The following is a 20,339-nucleotide window of genomic DNA, read 5'->3' as shown; positions in this document are numbered from 1 at the left end:
TCTCTCTCTCTCTCTCTCTCTCCATCTCTCTCTCTCTCTCTCTCTTTCTCTCTCTCTTTCCGCTCCCTCTTCAATTTTTGGAGGATGTAAAATGCGCATTTAACGTAATAGGATAGCAAAATAATGTGAGCTCATTATTTTCGTCAGGCTGAAAGCATCTCGGTCCCATATAGCCTATAAAGCTGTCTACCTCATGCTAAAAATGATGGAACTATTGATTACGAAATCCAAATAATTTTTGAATTTCTAAATGATAATGAAAAAGAAAGTTAAATATTGATAAATGTTACAAAGATAATGTAGTCTTGTTGGTATGTGTAGTTTATACACTGTTGGTCATAATAGTGGAATAATTATTTTCACCCCGATTTATTGAATGATTTTGACAATGATTTATTCCTAATAGATCTAGATAATAGTATACATTCTCAGATTTTATTGAATGACAATTGTGCAGTGTCTGTTTTGCGTGACTGCTAAAGCATGGGTGTGCTACTATGCTAATCAACTAGGGGACCTACGTCCTTAAGTCATAACTGACAGTAATGGGGATTAATGCCTCATAAAAGGGCATTAATAATATAGCACATCGACAAGGTTTTGATCCCGGGGGCTCACAGTAACGAGACCATTGCTTAGCCAATGAATCATGACTGTACGCAGCGGGTGCTAGGGTACGTCGACGCCCCCACAAAAACAACAAAACAAAGAAAATGCAATAAATTTTCAATAATTCTTTGCATTTTCCCCCAGTCCCCAGCAGGAAAAATTCCTCTGTAGGGCCATGCATTATGGTTCGAGGCATGCCCACATAGAAGATTTGTTATGTTGGGGGTCGGGGCAAAACTTCGATGAATTATTGAAAATTTATTGCATTTTCTTTGTGTTTTGGTTTAAAATATGGGGTAAAAATAATTATTCCACCACGTTCTGAAAAATCATATATATTTGGTGGATGGTTTGAAATCCTTAACCTAATTTTAACAATCTGGGAAAATACCACCAAATCAATATCTGCCTCTAATAGAGTTGTGATTTTGTTATGTTGGTGAAATTGTTTGCTTCTCTCCTACCTTAAAAACGGTGCAGAGAAATAAGAACAGGGGAGAAGTGACTGGTTTAAAATAAAATAATCTCCCCCTCCCCTCTCTCTCTCTCTCTCTCTCTCTCTCCTCCCCCTCTCTCTCTCTCTCTCTCTCTCTCTCTCCTCCACTCCTCTCTCTCTCTACCTCTCTCTTGCTTTCTCTCTCTCTCTCTCTTTCTCTCTCTCTCTCTCTCCATCTCTCTCTCTCTTTCTCTTTGTCTTTCCGCTCCCTCTTCAATTTTTGGAGGATGTAAAATGCGCATTTAACGTAATAGGATAGCAAAATAATGTGAGCTCATTATTTTCGTCAGGCTGAAAGCATCTCGGTCCCATATAGCCTATAAAGCTGTCTACCTCATGCTAAAAATGATGGAACTATTGATTACGAAATCCAAATAATTTTTGAATTTCTAAATGATAATGAAAAAGAAAGTTAAATATTGATAAATATTACAAAGATAATGTAGTCTTGTTGGTATTCCACCATTATGACCAACAGCGTATTTTAGTGTGAATTGTGGGTCTACTTTTTGGAGATCCTGCAATGACCCCCGGAAAATGACGCCGGAAAACTACCCCCAAGGACAACACCCCCCCCCCCCCTCCAAGCAACTACCCGAGGACAATTCCCCTACTCCTATAAACATAACACCCTGGGACAATTACCCCCCCCCCTTCCCCCCCCCCCCCGTGCATTAAAGGGGAAGTTTACCCTGATAATAAGTTGGTTTTAATAAAGCATAATTTTGTCGGGGGGGGGGGGTAATTGTCCTCGCGGGGTAATTCTCCAAGGGGTAATTTCAGGGAGGGGGTAATTGTCATAGGGCCGTAGTTGTCCTAGGGGTAATTTTCCGGGGGAGGGGGGGGTCATTTTCCTTGAGTGGGGTGATTGTCCCGATGGTAATTGGCCGGGTGGTGATTGCCCAGAATTGTCCTAGAAACGGTTTGAGCTACGCTTTCCGGGTTTTCGCCTCCTTCCGTATCTGAATTAATTACTGTATACTCTATGTTGAAATAATTGTTACATATATCATGTATATATACATTGTGTTTTATATTGTGCTGTTGAGAAGGAAATAAATGTTAATAAATACAAATACAAATACAAAACTATGACTTGTCAAAGATGGCGCTCTTTGATTAACGAAAAGGGATCCTATATAATATCTCTATGGACTCACCCAGTATCGTCGGCTGAATTAAACCTACATTTTCTTTGTATTGTTTTGGTTTGCTTTTGTATTGTCTTGGTAGTTAGCTTATTCGTGTTTTTATTTGATTTGTATTTCAAATTGTGTTGTTTTTTTAACGTTCAATAATTTTGTGTTAATTTTGTGTTAATTTTGTGTTAATTTTGTGTTAATTTATTCATCTATTAATTTATGTTTGCCTTTGATCATTGTACGTTTATTTGTTTGCTTGTCTCGTTGTTTGCTTTTGAGTAAAAATATTATTACCTCTCTTTTTTTTCTTTCTTGTCTTTCTCGCCTGGCTTTCTCGCCAAAGAATCCTAGCTCTGCCAGCCACCGATAACGTCTTTGAACTATCACTTATTATACACGAATCTCTTCGTTCCTATACAGTTTCTTGAACTCAGGTCTCTTCACATTATACTTTCTGGCGATACGTTAAATTTTGTGTTTGTCCTTGGTGTGATTTAGATTACACTATTTCTTACTATTAAAAAATAAACGATCAAAAACATTTGCAAAATATTATTGAATAAAACATTGAACTAAACTGAGTAACGCGTCATCGGACTGTGTGAAAAGTGTAGCCTACCTCTCGAATTTCACATTTCTTCTGTTTTTCTTAACTGCACGCACAGTACCCCCCCCCCCCCCCAGGGGGATACAGCCCAAAATAACAACATAAATGAAAAGTACACACATGTGAGATGATAATGTGGCACATACTTCTTCAATTTTGGTTCGTTACGAATATCAGTTTTTACAATCAACTAGAAAAGAAAGAACAGAATATCTCTTTCAAATGCATTCCCTTCATCCTAGTGAAAAGGCACTATCGACGACTTCCCGCCATCATTAGATGTCATTTTATTGTCAATATCCGAGAGAGATAAGTAGTTTTTATCTCCTGAGTTTCCTTTGACGTTTTCGGTATCTTTTTTTCCAGTGAGCCTTGTCCCTTCTTATTTCCTACCATCGTATCATCTCCAGCTAGCGGTCACTTCAAGTTCACAGCTCCTATACGTTTCCTCGTAGCTTAGCGCAAGGTGACGTAAAGAAAAAAGAAAACGTTGTGTTTGTGATTTATTATTACCATTTTGGTCACCAATTTTGAGAAATTTATTATAGTTCTATTCTGTTAGTGCCAACCTTTCCCAGTTGTGTCCGGAATTCATAAGTGACTTCAGACAATATTTTAAAGCGAATATTATTAACGTTGACAGGACGATCTTACATCTTTTCTATCAGTCTATTATTCAAAGTGTTCTTCTATACAATCTCATTTATTTTTATGGAAATCTCACACAAGCAGACAACACTAAACTCGAACGTCCTAGGAAAATTGCTCAACGTATTATCGGCATTGAATTACCACCCCTATCAGTTTTGTTTGAAGATCGCTTATTGACTAAAATAACTTCTATTATGAAAGACCCATCACATCTACTATTTTCTTGTTTTACTTTTAACCGCTCAGGAATCCGCCTGCGTGTACCAATTACCCGTAGAGCCAGATACAGAAATTCTTTTATTCCAAATTCCATGCACATCTATAATGCACAAGTAACACGAAATTCTCAGCTTTAAGCGAAATAATAGCGATTATGATTATTTGTTTACTTTTTATTTACCCACCCAGTAAATAAGAGGACACATTTTTTTTTTTTGGTCTCGAAATTTAAAAATTTGACATTTGGCTCCGTTGGGAGGGGGGGTAAGGTCACTTTTTTAGGTCAGCCATGGGAATAATTATTATTATTATTTTTTTTTTTTGTAAATATTTTTTTTTTTTTAATTAAAAAAACAAATCCAAAGGGGGGGGGGGGGGTGGGTTACACACATACAAATACCAAAGGGGGATTTAATCCCCCTCCCCCACTGTGTACGTGCCTGCCCTGGGGGCTGAAAGCCAACGGCTACGGATTACTACTTTTATTGTAAAACTTACGGTCTTCCCTAGCCCTGGGTGGATGCCATGCATGTTTGCAATCCGCACTGCTTGCAGATGCGTTATGAACGCCCTCTAAGGCCGAGTAATTGTAGCAGCAGACAGATCGTGCGCTACATCAACATCTTATGCCGATCCATATCCTCAAAAAAATGTGTTAGAAAAACAAATTTGAATATTTCAATATCTTCAGTGGAACTGGAAGAGAAAGAGATTTCAGAGATGAGTCTGAACGACCTTTTCATGCAGATACTTGAATCTGAACAGAAAGCAAGAGAGAGGAAAAGCATCTTGAATGAACGTGAGTGTTCGATTACAAAATACAAATAGGGTCTAGGCTACAAGTACAATCAGCCAACCCAATCCTACTCTGACTCGTTACCAAGTACCGTACCACCAGTAACCAGTGTCTATACTCTCCGGACGGCTGTGCCTGAGCAGTGCTTGGCAATGGCTGTCCTGTATTTTGTAATTTCATGGGGGTAGACTTGAATCTAGTATTAGTAGTAAAAATATAAACGTCCAATCTGTAGCAAAGGAAGTGCCTGATTCCGTGGGTGTGGACGTTCATAACATGTTAATCATGATCATGAGCAGTGGAGTTGAAACATATTTTAAAGCAATGACAATGTTATTAAAAATCTGGCCAATGTAATTTATCATGTTCTTTGTTACTTGGACTTGGAACTTAGATCTAATAAATCTACTTTTAATTAATAGGTCTAGAAATATCTATACATTTGTATGTTTTGGGTACCAACCTCTGTAGACTCAAATGGTCGAAAAAACATTGCTGCATTAGATCCAAGACTTGTAATTTATCAATGATCTAGAGTAGGGTCTAGATCGATCTACGCATTCATGTGGTGAGGCTCGTTAGATCTCAGTAATTTACCTGGATCTATGCATAACTTTATTTTATCTTTCAGTCCTGTAGACTTGCACGATTGTCTCCCTTGTTTTTACCTTAAGTAATGTTGTATAAACGGCAAACACATATTAACCACACCTCCAATTTTTTACCTGCTATTTAAAGGGGAAGTCCACCCTGATATTAAGTTCGTTTTTATAGAAGCAGAATAATGGCAGATCATTGATAAATTACAAGTCTAGGATCTAATGCAGGTCTGGGTCTAGATGCTGTAGACCTATTAAAGTGTAGCCTTATTCACGTTTTTTAATTGGTAGGAGATTGTTCTAGATGCATAAACACAGGTACAACTAGATTACCCCTTGGCAGTATACCTACATGTATGCCTCATTTAATAAACACCTTTCTAACAATTATTATATTATTTCATATAATTACAGTAAAAAGCAAGATATCATCTGTTAGACAACAACTTCAAGCAACTCGGACCAAGGTAAACATACTCCATAATGATGTAGCTTCCAAGGCAAGTAGTCTTTGAATTGATAATTCAATCCTGAGTTAAGATAGTAGATACATTTTTTAAGGTGGACAAGAAGCGGGCTCTTGACTGTTCAGACATTTAACAAAGTCTCTCTTGTACATGTCACCAAGCAAAGTCTCTCTTGTACATTTCACCAAGCAAAGTCTCTCTCCTACATTTCACCAAGGAAAGTCTCTCTTGTACATTTCACCAAGGAAAGTCTCTCGTACATTTCACCAAGCAAAGTCTCTCTTGTACATTTCACCAAGCAAAGTCTCTCTAGTACATTTCACCAAGCAAAGTCTCTAGTACATTTCACCAAGCAAAGTCTCTCTTGTACATTTCACCAAGCAAAGTCTCTCTTGTACATTTCACCAAGCAAAGTCTCTCGTACATTTCATCAAGCAAAGTCTCTCTTGTACATTTCACCAAGCAAAGTCTCTCTAGTACATTTCACCAAGCAAAGTCTCTAGTACATTTCACCAAGCAAAGTCTCTCTTGTACATTTCACCAAGCAAAGTCTCTCTTGTACATTTCACCAAGCAAAGTCTCTCTCTACATTTCACCAAGCAAAGTCTCTCTCGTACATTTCACCAAGCAAAGTCTCTCTTGTACATTTCACCAAGCAAAGTCTCTCTTGTAAATGTCACCAAGCAAAGTCCCTCTTGTACATTTCACCAAGCAAAGTCTCTCTAGTTCATTTCACCAAGCAAAGTCTCTCTAGTTCATTTCACCAAGCAAAGTCTCTCTATTACATTTCACCAAGCAAAGTCTCTCTAGTACATTTCACCAAGCAAAGTCTCTCTGGTACATTTCACCAGTGCAAGGCTACATACAGAGGCATCACATTGGAAATTGTAGGGATGTCAAAATAAAAGGGTTCTTGTCATTCAGAAGAGTCCATGTTGAGTATTAATACTGCTCAATATTACTGGCTTTCCTTTGTTATGTTTAAATAAAACTAGATACCAGCATATGGTGGGTTACTGGATTGACATTGTCGCCCTATAATGGAAGATGATCACATCTGACTTTGTTTGTTTTTATGTTATGTTTATTTGTTGCTGTATGATTCAAGCCACAGATAAAGAGCATGGAGGGGAAAAAACTTCTAAACGGGCTACAATATTATTCTATTATTCATTTACTTATATCTTTATCCTGTCATTTGCCTTGCCCCTCTCCCCCCCCCCCCCACAAAAAAAAACTGATGCTTTATGAGTTTACATCTCATACCAAATTTTTCACACTTTTGAGCAGGTCCAAGAACTATCTACAGAGGAGCTTGACTGCCAATGGATTGGCACAAAAGAAGCTATCCTTGAAGAACAACTAGCAGACCAAATGAAAGAAAAACAGATGTACAGCAAACAACTTGTAAGCTTCATTTATTTTGCCAATCATTTTACATTCCTATTACCAGTTACCACATCTTACTTCTGAATAAATACATACATGCACTCATAAATGTGATACTGAATGCCTTTTAGCACACCATACACGGACCATACATTTCAGGAAGATGTCTGAAATCAAAAGATTCTTGATTGATGTGATAATTTCCTTATTTTGTCTATGTTTTCTTTCTTTTTCTTTTCTTTTTATTGTTTGTTTGTTTGTTTTTGGTAGGAGAAGGGGGAAGGAAAATTTCATTGTCCAAATAGTAAATGAGGTTGATAATATGTGAATTTCTCTTGCTCCACCCCCCCCCCCTCACTCTTTCTGTCTCTCTTTCTCTCACTCGATCTTCATTTTGTTTTGTGCGCTCTGTATATATTTTCCCCCTTGTTTAAGATGTCTTATACCTCTTAATTATCCTACCCCCCCCCTCTCTCTCTCTCTCTCTGTATCAGTCATATATTTGTGCTTGCTCCAACTTTTTTGTCTCCGTTGTTATATTCCTTATCCTTCCTTATTAGCATCACAGCACGTCATCCCGAGACAAGATGAAAGAAGATTTCTTGTCCGATATTTCAGCCTTCATTCATGACTTTGGGTTGGCAAGCAGAGGCAAAGAAGAGAGGCTGACATCAGTCAAGGAACAATTGAAGGAGATGAAAATCAGACAACACAAGCTTCAAGAAGGTCCATATCCAATAGACCATTTACGTAATGTAATCAAATTTGATGCATAAATCTTTGATAATGAATTAAGTGCCTTGTTACAAATTATTTCAATCACCTGTTATAAATAATTGTATTTCAACAGGCAGAATGCAAAATTGCATACATACAGGGTAATAATAATAATATTCCGCTTATATAGGGCTTTATACAATGTCTCTAAGCGCTTTACAGATATCCTATTACCCCGGTCATTGGATCAGTGCTTGCCTTCAAATATAAATAATAAATAATAATAATATTTAATTTTTATATAGCGCTTAATACAAATGTCTCTAAGCGCTTTACTTTGTGCACAATCTCCACTCCCTGGGGAGCATTCCAGCCAGGTGTTACTTGACGCTCAAAGTGTTAGGTAGGACAAGCCATCATGTTTGTCCTATCAAACGCAGTAAAAAGTGTTAGGTAGGACAAGCCATCATGTTTGTCCTATCAAACGCAGTAAAATTGATATATGCAATTCGCATTCTGACAATTGTAATATAATTATTTATAACGCGTGAATGAAATAATTTGTAACCTGGCACTTAACAAAAATTTGTGCATTAAATTTGATTACATTATGAAAATGGCCTATTCAATTCTTACCTCAGAAATACGAGTAGTTCATTCAGTTTGTGACGTAAATTAAATGCTTAGCCAAATTTGGTATGACGTTGCATGCAGCTTTTGGCTAAGTATTTTACCCTAAGTTTAACGAAGTGTGGCGGCATATGCTTGGCATATGGTTTTCATATGCAGGTCCATAATACACTGTGTGTGGATGATCTGGATGGGATTTGAGCCATTTTACTTAGCTCAAAGTAAAAAAAAAAAACAATAATAATAACACATAATTCAATTATTGCAATAAATGGGTACCCAGATATTCAGACAAGAAGAAGTCAGATTACAACACGACAATTACCTACCTATTTTCTAATCCAGACGCGGTTTTATGACGCATCCAAAAGTTATTCGCCAATGACAGTTTGGCATTTTCTCCGATTGTGTAAAAAGAATCGTTTCAACAGCCATCGGAACCCACCATCATTCTTACATGTACATGTATAATTATGTGCTTTGCCTTCATTTATTTTTATTTGTCCAGACATTGACACCTATACCAAACAGAGAGACATGCTGAGATGTATTGAGAATGAGAAGAAAGCAACAGAGCAAGTAATAGCTACACTCAGAAATGAGTTACATGGTAAATCTGATTTACTGATTCTAATTAAAAAAGAAAAAAAATGATAACATGTGCCTTATTGTGTACAAATGATATTAATCTTAATTCTTAACCCCATTGGGTGGTATTCCGGTAGCGCGTACTAAGTTAGCGCGTACTTAGTTAGTTCACACTTGTATGGAGTGCCTGTTGCAAACTAATTTACCCTGTACAGATTATTTTAATCCTTCAATGAAAAGTGTCCAAAAAATTAATTTTGCAATGAAATGGGAAGAAAAAGATAATATGAGTACGAACTGAATTTCAACAAAGTCTTTGGTAGATTATCTTTGTCATGAATATTGAAGGAGGAAGATGAAACCTAGCATTCCATAGAAGTGTGAACTAAAATTCTTGTTTAGTCTGGACTTAGTCCCGGCTTAACTTATGAGAATATACCACCCATAGGTGTCAAGAATTAGAGAACTTGCTACAAAACGTTCAGCTGTCACATATGCGCTTATTGTGCATTGGTGTTATTCAATTTGGAATATTTTGAAAATGCTACATTTTACGAAAATGATCATAACTTTGTAGTTTTCGCTTAAATTCTTTTGAAATACACAGGATGTATAGGGGATACTAATATACCATTACTTATGAAATTTCATCGAGGATTGCATACTTTGCCAGATGTTGCCAACCAAAAGCTCATTGCATTTTTTGGGGACACCCTGTATAGCAACACAGTTATGTCCTCTCTATGTTCTGTTGTTTGGTGGGTAGATGGACATCATTTATTACTTATTGCTCTTTGGTATTGAATTCTTTGCCTTTTTTTTCTTTCCTTCTATTTTCTTTTCTATTCTTTTCCTTTTTTTTCTTTCTATTCTTTTCCTTTCCTTTTTTTTCCTATTCTTTTCTCTCTATTTGTTTTGATTTCCGAGAGAGAGAGAGAGAGAGAGAGAGAGAGAGAGAGGGGGGGGGGTAGGGGATAATTAGCATCTGAAATATACATTTAATGAATTTGCAGAATTTACACTCAGGTATTTTTATAAGTTTAGAAAACCCATCTTCTTTTATAGTTAAGAAAGTAGATGGTTGGTTAAAATTGGTATGAGATGTGCAACCATCAAAAAAGGTATTTACAGGCTTATTAGGGGACATATTATGCTCAGTGCTCGGTGCCAAAGAGTATCATTATTCATGGCGTCATTGTGAACATCTCAATGTGTCGCTGCGAAAGAGCAGGCATTTTATTGAACACCACAGTCTCATTAGTTTATCATGTATTCCTACAGGTTTGGAGGAGACTATGGTGTCTGAGAAGAACAAAACAAAAACGCTAGAGGATGAGAAAGCTTTTGTATCTGGCAAACCACACTCTGATCCAGAATTCAAAAGGTAATTAGATCAAACTGTGCTTTCACATGACTTGATGCTTGGTGTCAACTTTCAGGTTATATCACTCGTGAAAAATAGGAAAGACAGGAATAATCACGTACAGATTACACATGCATACACAGTAATATATGAAAATAATGAAATCTACACGAATGGATAAATGAATAAATGAATGAAGGAAGGAAGGAAGGAACTGAAGGAAATTACATTCAGAGCAGAGGAGCAAGCAGAAGGCTGGCTAAGATTATTTAAAAATATTAAAGGTATTACAAAGTTTTGGTATGGGGTCATGAATTTGGTTGAAATTAACATATTGGAAACATATGCAATCCTACAATATTCAGTGATTGTTGTCACGGTTGAAATCGAGTCTAAAGTGATAAAATTGTAAGTAATAAATTATTTTCGTTGTATAGCTCCCTCTCAAGGTCAAGATATTAATTTAGCTATAAAACAGTGTTTCTTGAGTAAAATCGACCGATCGGCTATTCCCGTTCGGAAATTATATATCACAACTACATATTCTGAGATTTTGATGGTCACAGCTACCACTGAAGGGCCGTAGGCGCTATTTGAAGAAAAAAAAATTGATATTCAATATTTCTCAAAAACAGAAGTGGTTTAGGGGCTAAATTTTCTAGTGCTTATAATACATCCACAGGGGCATCAAAATTTTTCAAAATTGTAAAGAAATTTCCCAAAACTTTGTTTTACCTTTATGTAGCACAGCAAAAAAAAATCAAGAAAATAAATATGAATATTACATATAGGGTAATGCAAGATAGAATTAAACTTATTTCAGGAATTAAGTATTTGAATTTTTTAAGCAAAGGGGAAGCTTTGTCATCCAAAGGTATATTTTTTTCTAAAGATGGATTTTGAAAACTGAAAAGTATCCATACAGTCGTACAAATGTGTATCAAACTGTCTTCTTTTTTTTTTTTAAATTGGACTAACTCATATGCCTTTTATTGTAAGAGTTTCCCGTGTTGTTCAGGCAAATTATTTTTTAGTCTATACTGACTTTTCAATGATTCAACAGTTTCTACCGGCTTGATTTCAACAAAAGAATATAGTATTAGGGCTAGGGTCACAATTGGGGTTTAGGATTAGGTTTGGAACTAATTAGGTCAGTAGATGAAATGTTTCATAGTCTACAACCAGTTCATCTACTACCAAATTGGTCTCTTCGCATATGGTCTACACCCAGCGTATCTACTGTCCACATTGTCTAATATTCGTGTTGTCTACTTATCATTTGGTCTCATAATCATTGGATGATTATCATTACTTATGATTCAATGATTATTAGACCATATGGATGAAATAAGAAATGGGCATTAGACAAACCAGAAATTAGTCTGTATATTAGACTAAATGAACAATGGACCAAATGGGTAGTAGACTTATTGGAGATTAGACCAAATGGCTATTAGCCCCAATGGTCCTTAGACTAAATGATCAGAAAGCGAAATGATTATTAGGATTCCATGACATTTGCTCCGGCGACAATTGCTCCGCTGTAAATTTCATACACTAATCGAATGGCTAACTTCAACCCTGGATTCAACACTATACCCTACCCTAAACCTAACCCTAAACCTAACATAAAACCCTATTGAAACCCTTACCCTAACCCTACATCTTAGACGAAATAAAGCCCGGAGCAATTGTCGCAGGAGCAAATGTCGTGTCACCGATTATTAGACGACATATAGTAGACGAACTGGTTGTAGACCAAACAGCAATTCACCTATGAAATTACAGTGGAACAACTCGAGGGTTCAGTGACACAAAGACTTAACTCCATATTTTGCCAAAATGAGTATTTGATATCAAAATGTTCAGAAAAATGTGGGCTTTCCAGGAAAACAAAGACTTAAATCCACCCAATGAAGTCAATGGCTAGTGAAACGTAGACTTAACTCCTTAAGGCCCAAGTGCTCAGTGACACATAAACCACTTGTTCTCAAAGTGGCCAAAATGGAGTTATGTCTTTGTGTCACTGACCCCTCAAATTGTAGTTGAAATTCATGTTCCTGGCTCCTAGGCTCCAGAGTCAGCTGGATGCAAGCCGTGACGAGTCGCTGGAAGGGTTGTGCCAAACATTGCGGCAACAGCTTGATCAGTTGCAGAGACAACAGTGGCAGCAACAACTGAGGAGGCAACATCCTTCTGGTGCCGGAAGGGCACAGGCCAGATTCAAATGGGCAGCTCAGGTATGTTAAGAAAATAAGTGTACTTTAGTTTAAGTTCTGTTGTTGTAAGCTACTTCCATCATTTTACCTCTTATTTTTTGTTTGCACTTTAAACAATTTATAAGAGTTAACAGCTGTTTGCCCCAAAGCAGACAATATCACTTCCCAAGAGTTAACTATAAAAAAAGTGTGATAGATAATTAAATTTTTAGTAGTCAACACACTTGAAATTCAATATCATCTTCTGTCTACTATCTCAATACCTATTTACAACCCTCTCACTTTTCCTTTTCACTGCATGGTCCCTATTTCATTTTTTTTAATGTACCTTTTTTTGGTAGCTTTATGGATTATATTCCTCCTTTTATCTCCCTTTGACAGCTTCATATTTCTCTATCTCTCCCTTCCTCTCTCTCTCTCTCTCTCGCTCTCTCTTTCTCTCATCAACTCTCTCTTTTTCTTGTGTTTTGTCATCTTGTGTCTTAACTCTCCATCTCCCCCTCTCCCCCATGACCGTAGCCGTCCATGCCCAGAGTCTCACCATCACCAGCACCCTCTTCGTCATGGAGGACCACCCTAAATCCATGCTCATCTCTTCCCTGCCCTCCAAGAAAGACTCCAACCCCAGACATGGATACCAAAACATCATCTACATCATCATCGTCGTCTCGCACCAGCAAACCAAACTTAGCAAAACTCACGACTGCTCTGAAATGTAAAGTGGAGGAGAATTAGAAAAGAAGTTATTCATCCAGATATGGATATGGAGTTGTCTTTGTCATCGCCACCATCATCATCGTCTCACTCCAGCAAAGGGAACTTGGCAAAACTGCTCTGATTTTCAAAGTGGAAAATGAGGAAAGAAATGTTTAAGAACTCAAGGCGTAAACATAAAGATATAATCATTACCGACCATTATCATCGTCATCATAATCAATGTGAGCTAGCTCCAAATTTTGTAAAACCGAAAATTGCTCTCTAAAATGCAAAGGGGAAGAAACCTCGTGAGAATTGGTCACTACTTCAAGCATGGACACCAAGTTGATGATGATCACCATCATAATCATCTCGCACCAGCAGACCAAACTAAGCAAAAATTTCAACTGCTCTAACATGAAAAGTGGAGGAAAGTTAGAAGGGAAGGGCAAATACTCAAGAGCTGGACATGTTCATCGAGCAAACAGCAGCAGCATCGTTCTCATCATCATTTCTAAATCATAACCTTGGGAATTTCTTGTTTCAAAAACAGTTTTCCCAACAGCTAAATTCAGTTTCTTTAAGTGATTGCTTACCTACATGTAAAACTATGTATTTGTTTTCTTGACATTTGTGTTTGTTTGATAAATAGCAATACTTCATCTTCGGCACTAGCTGGCATCAGAAAACTCACCAATATGCAAATTATGTTCTTGTTTATCAACATTAGATCATGAAAAATTAAGATTTTGTTTTTTCTTAAACAATAATTTTGCCTTCTTAGCAGTCAGAATGCTCCTTGCATTCCTTACTACCGGGTAATAATATTTTGTTTGTTAACCATGTGTAATTGGATTGGTTAATAATTGGTGTAAATAACTAACGTCCATTCAAAAAGAAATAATACACAAGCACAGGTCAGGTATGTTTAATGAATAAAAATCTTCTTTCATAGTCTTTGTGACTTTACATATCAATACAGTATTGATAATGGTATGCCTAACACATATGAGCATAACATGATAAAATAATAGTACTGAAAATGAATATCTAAGCATCTCTAAGATAAATATTGTTCTTAAAGTAAAGCCCCTTACAAAAACTAAATATTTATAATTGTGTTCAACAATTTATGAACAAAAGTTGTACAATAAGCTTTTATATCTTTTTTATTACACTTATAGTTTGGTTGATCATAAATTCATAATCACTCAATAGAACTGGGGGGGGGGGGAGAATTTTGAGATTAAAGGGAAACTGAACCAGAAATAGCACAAAATCCCCTCTAGCGCCATCTCAAGTCAACTTTAGCAGTACTGTCCCATAGTTAGCTGCTTCTCCAGCAGCCCTTTATGTTCTCGCACAAGAGTCCTCTGTCTGCGAAGTGGGAAATAGGTATCGAGTTACACACTGTTGGCAAGTTGACCATGAGATGGCGCCATGCAACAAACGTTACACTAGGTCAGAAAGTTTATCAGTTCAGTATCGCTTTATACCTTCATATTATTAACACTTACTTTTTCCCTTCAATGACTTTTAGAGACCAGCCTTGGGTCTGATTGTACATGTAATGTGCATACATATTTTAAAGGGACTTGGTAACATTGTCTAGATGAGAGAAAATGGTGCTAAGGTAGTGATTTCAAGATAGTCTTATGTCCTATTTTCAAGGAAAAACGGTTGGGGAAAATTAAAAAATGGTTGGGAGAATTTACTGTTAGAGGGTGTTGCATAGTGACACCTTCAAAGAAAACCATAAATATCTTTGTGGTTTGAGAATTTTCTCAGGATTTTTTGCCCGTTAGATGGTACAGTAGAAGGAATATAATAAATAACATTTCATATAAAAATTACAGTTTTGTCATCAACCTTCAAAAATGTTAAGAGTCACTTTAATTTTTGTTTGCTTGCTATGTTTGTTCTCTCCTACTGTATATGTGTAGTAGAAGTAGTCTTCAATATTTCTCCCTGCTGAAATTATGATCAGAACTTTATACAAAATAAATGTGTTCTACAACCAATCAACCTGGCAGCTTCTTCTCTCTCTGATTTCTGAGATTTTGTAAACTCACTACAGAAGTACAAACACATTTATAAATGAATGTATACATACACATATATCAAGAGTTCAGTGACACAAAGACGTAACTCCATATTTTGCCAAAATGAGTATTTGATATCGAAATGTTCAGAAAAGAGTGGGCTTTCCAGAAAACACAAAGACTTAACTCCACCCAACACCCCATTGAAGTCAATGGCTAGTGAAACATAGACTTAAGTGCTCCGTGACACATAAACCACTTTTTCTAAAAATGGCCAAAATGGAGTTACTTCTTTGTGTCACTGAACCCTCGACATAAAGTTTATTTGTTGAGTTTAACTGATATTTACAAGTAAATACATGGGGAACTTTTTTGTTATTTTATTAAGAGTCTGAATGTTTTCATCTTCATATGTTATCAGTAAGGTATGTTCAAGTAGTTAAAGGTTCCTGAAGATGAAGACAGTCTGCAACTCTAAATATAATGTTTTTTTTTCAATAACTATACTAAAAAACTGATGGTGTTGACCCCTACTTAACAACAGTTCAATAGCATTTAACTTGTTGAATGCTAAAACCTGAAATAGACTTTGGCTAGAGTCTATGGGAAATGTTTATTACCCTAAAAATTAAAGTGTTTTCAACAGATTTGACAGTGCAATACACAAAATAGGGTGATTGCATTATTTCTGAAACATCAGTTGACTCTGGAAGTAGTCCGAAAACTTTGTAAAATTTGTGTTTGACAAGGAATGCTATTGAGCAAAGCCTTGTTCATTAATAAATACATGTATCTGTCGGCATACCACAGATTTTCCCCTTTTGGATATTTATTAAATTTTCATAATACACAACAAACAAACAAAATCCCACTGTCCTTGTTTGAGAAAAAAGTTCAAACGACGAAAAATGTAAATAAATAAATCAAAAACGTAATTCAAAGTGTTTATTTTAGTGACACTGTACCAACATACATACTTGTATTCCCAAATACAAGGAGAAAAATGAATTAAAAATAAAAACTACATGCTACTTAAATTTGCTAGCAAATGTAATGTTTTGACTTGATAAATATAACTTTGTATGAAGACAGTGTCTCTGTATCCAGGAGCTTGCCCAAAAGGCTGCTGTACAGGTGTCTACAGGGTTGTCTACAACCTACCAACAACAAAAAACATCTTTATGAACTTATAAATAATGTGTCTGTAAGGGTTTTAATTCTTTGCATTTTCCTTAAAAAACTACTGGTTGTTGTAAGTGTCAAGTAGAGATTCCAATCTGTTCAGTGAGGATTTAATTCCTTACAGACTTTGGTCGTTTAATAGAACAAGCAGTGGACAGCCACAGTCGACTTTTGTCACACATACAGTCTCATGTACCATATACTCCAAACTACTGGGCAGTCTGGGGTTCTGATCCATGGCTAGTGAACAGTTAACAAGTGAAATAAAGTCATTTGGCAAGACATTGATCTACATTTGCCACACTCAACCCAGGTGACGTAAATGGGTACCTGGCAGGAATTAATTCCTTGAAATGCTAGAGCGCCGTTATAGTAGCCGTGCTAAAGCCAGGGTAATAATCGGGAGCACCAGGAGTGTCTAATCTGACAGACATGAGCGCTATACAAGAACCAACTATCATCATTATTATTATTATTAACAAGCGAAAGAAAGTCATTCCACTTACCCTCGTACGCTAGGAGATGAGAGAGAAGCACTCGGCACTGCCAGAATTTCTTGCAGTCTAGTAGCGCCTCGGCCAGTGCGATGAGCTGCTGCCCAAAGTCTTCCTTCTCCCTGGAGACTTCCAGGACAGTATGGCCCCATCCAAGACCTGTATGGATGGAGGGCAGGTAGTATACAGATATCGACTGCTATGATAGGAAATTGCCCGGGGGGTAATTGTCCCAAAGGGTAATTGTCCTCTAGGGTACTTGTCAAGGGGGCAATTGTTGGGGGGATTGTCATGGGGGTAATTGTCCGTGGGGGGGGGGGGTTATGTATTATCATTATTATTATTATGTATCAGTTATGTACTATTAATGCCTCTCTCTCTCTCTCTGTAAAATTGGTAATTGTGCATGGAAATTAACCATTTACCTAGAGCTATTACTTTATAGCATGTATATCCTTGTACCTTATAATATGAACATCTCAGTTGCCAGGAACTTTATCAAGGTGTTCAGTATCCAAAGAATTGAAATGTTCCACTTGATACTTTCTGAATGCAACTCTTCCCTTTCCCTTCTCTCTCTCTCTCTCTTTCTCTTTCTCCCTCTCTTTTATTTTTCGGTGGCAAACCATTATTCAATTATGCATTGTTTACATATGTATATACATTGTATGAACATGTTTTACTTATGACGAGGACGTCAATTCAGGCTTTGCTTATGACAACCCCTTTTTTCTATGTACGATGTTATGTGACCATGTTAAATATTCAAATACTTGTGATGATGCACATGGAAAATAAATGAACATCAATCAATCAATCAATTATCCTGAGGGTAAGGTAAGCATCACATTTATAACAATTACTGCTAAATTGGTTGTTTACATAATTCCAAATAGAATAGGGGTATGGCGCCATTTTGGTGGTGTGACTGAGTTTTAAAGCTAATCATTGGCAATCCTGTAGTTACCTTGGATGACCGTAAATGCCATTGCGGGATCAAAGTCTGCCAACACTCCAAGTACATCTCTTACAGTAGAGCTGTCCACTCTCTCCAGGAGACCTAGCGACGGATCACGAGGTGATGCCTCTGGTAAAGATGCTAGGACTTCGGTCAGAGGTAGTGTGAGATGGAGCAACATCTGAAGAATGCAATAGGCATCTTCCCTGGGGTGGACAAGGGGTGATGGCGGGTCCTGGACCTCCATAGCTTGGTTTTGGGTCTCTGCTGGTCCCGATTGGTCCTGGACCTGCATAGCTTGGTTTTGGGTCTCTGCTGGTCCCGACTGGTCCTGGACCGGCTTTGGTTGGTTCTGATGGGCTTGCTGCTGTTGTTCTTTGGCCAAGAATTGGGAGACAACAGACAAGCCAAGCTGGACTAGAACACACTCATCTTCATACTCTGGAACATGATTGCCTATAATGAATCAGAGACCATACTGATATATATATATATATAATGCTTGGTGAAAGTTCAAATTTATAGACAATGAAACACATTACATAACACCTGGCACTATCGCCAACCAAGATCACTTTGCAGCCTATACCATAATTCAGCATAAATTAGAGGATTTTTAAAAAAAAAATTAAAAAGAATTTTTGACACATGTAATACTGATTCTATTGACTGGGCTGTTTTGGAGAAAAAATAAGGGTACTTAATAACTCATTCTGACACAGCATTACTCTCCAAACAAATTTGGGGGGATATTATGGTTAGAGATTCATATCGTTCAACATTTTGTAATAAAATAGTAAATATGGATACTTTTACCCAGTTTTAATCATTTTTCCTATATAAAGTTCAATACAAGCACATATTCATGTGTACATGTATACATCTCACATGAAACCAGAATGATATTTTCCTGCAATGTAGCAAACTGTAGGAAAAATAATTGTAATGAAATATCATCAATTTTCTTTGATTCCCTATTCTCCTGCTCTCATTGAAAATGGTAGTAATGGCACCTAATCTAGATGAAAAAGGGTTTACCTTTTAGTGAAGCAGCTCGAAAACTAGCTGCAAATGCACAAAAGTTCTGAGAAGACTGGTTGCATGATCCCATCTCCAACCTCTTTTCAATCCCTACCACAATATGGGGTGTCTCCTTAAGGACGAACCTGATTTACACCACTCTAATAGCACCTTTCCTAGGATGGCCACATCCTCACACACCTAAAGAGCAGGAGGGGAAATAATGAGAATTCATTTATGTTGTGGTTTTTTTTAAGGGGGGGGGGCTTAACACTGAGAATTTCGAGACAAGCAAAACAAAAGTTAACAGGTTTTTCAGGCGAATACTGGATCCAAAGTAGAAAGAGGTGAACTTTTTTATGAAAATATCCATTCCAAACTTGTTACATATGCATATCTTCCCAACAATTACATCTACATACACCTTTGCTCTCTCAATGATCATATTCATAGAATTACATGTTATCATTATTCTTAGAATAATTATATATTATAACCCCCCCCCCCTCTCTCTCTCCTCCCTCCCTCCCTCCCTCCCTCCCTCCCTCCCTCCCTCCCTCCTCCTCCTCCTCCTCCTCCTCCTCCTCCTCCTCCTCCTCCTCCTCCTCCTCCTCCTCCTCCTCCTCCTCCTCCTCCTCCTCCTCCTCCTCCTCCTCCTCCTCCTCCTCCTCCTCCTCCTCCTCCTCCTCCTCCTCCTCCTCCTCCTCCTCCTCCTCCTCCTCCCATGCATTACATACCTCAATCAACTCTAGGGCTTCAGACAATGTGGATGGGGTTTTGAAGACAATCTCCTCCATCTCAAAATGATGTTCACTTTGCAGCAAGGTGGTTCCTTTGGCCTGTCCTGATGATACCGTCTCCTGGAGGTTCTTTCCACCATCATGGCCACAACCATCACACATGGCATTGGTGTTTTCTGTGACAAGAGGTGTCCTTTCCCGGGCCTGTATGTAACACATTCAGAGCATGGAGGAGAACATGGTAACTGCAAGCACACAAAACTACAGTCCAACCTGTTTTAGTGACCACCTGTCTACAAGGACCACATTTTTTGTTTCCCTTTAAAATTGTTTCTCATTGAGACATGTACTAAAGGAACCTGTCTACAAAGACCACTTTTTGTGTTTCCCTTGGGCAGTCGCTATAGACAGGTTTGACTGTAGAACCTAAATAACTTATTGGTTCATTCAAAATTTAGTAATTTGATTGCGACACTTGTTGACAGATCACTATGCAGTACAACTGAGTCTCTAGTCCAGACAAGAGACACTGTCACCTGACGGTTCTCGTTCTAGAATCATCGCGTGTACTATCACAGTCCACACTGGTGTTCTCTGCGATAAGTGATGTCCTTTCCCTGGCCTGTATATACTTTAACTCTTATCCTGCCATAATGAATACAGCCCAGAGCCACAGGGCTAATCCCCATTGTGCCAATTAAGCCACAAATCCCCC

At 37.5% G+C, this 20,339-nt stretch overlaps 2 protein-coding genes across 2 annotated transcripts; one reads left to right on the top strand and one right to left on the bottom strand.

Moving 5' to 3' along the window:
• The first annotated feature begins 8,855 nt into the window (after positions 1–8,855).
• Positions 8,856–12,522, top strand: LOC115924152. Its single transcript, XM_030985993.1, has 3 exons — positions 8,856–8,932; positions 10,192–10,294; positions 12,345–12,522. The coding sequence occupies exons 1-3, from the start codon at positions 8,860–8,862 to the stop codon at positions 12,520–12,522; spliced, it is 354 nt and encodes a 117-aa protein (XP_030841853.1). The 5' UTR covers positions 8,856–8,859.
• A 452-nt stretch (positions 12,523–12,974) lies between these two features.
• On the bottom strand, positions 12,975–18,204 carry LOC105445495. Its single transcript, XM_030985992.1, has 3 exons — positions 17,874–18,204; positions 16,919–17,065; positions 12,975–13,195 (listed from the first exon to the last, which is right to left on the bottom strand). The coding sequence occupies exons 1-3, from the start codon at positions 18,157–18,159 to the stop codon at positions 12,975–12,977; spliced, it is 654 nt and encodes a 217-aa protein (XP_030841852.1). The 5' UTR covers positions 18,160–18,204.
• Positions 18,205–20,339: the final 2,135 nt, after the last annotated feature.

The sequence above is a fragment of the Strongylocentrotus purpuratus genome, unplaced genomic scaffold (genome assembly GCF_000002235.5).
Source record: "Strongylocentrotus purpuratus isolate Spur 01 unplaced genomic scaffold, Spur_5.0 spur5_scaffold_15, whole genome shotgun sequence".
NCBI classification, from domain to species: Eukaryota; Metazoa; Echinodermata; class Echinoidea; order Camarodonta; family Strongylocentrotidae; genus Strongylocentrotus; species Strongylocentrotus purpuratus.
The sequence above is the reverse complement of the archived record's forward strand: the minus strand, read 5'-3'. Positions and strand labels throughout refer to the sequence as shown.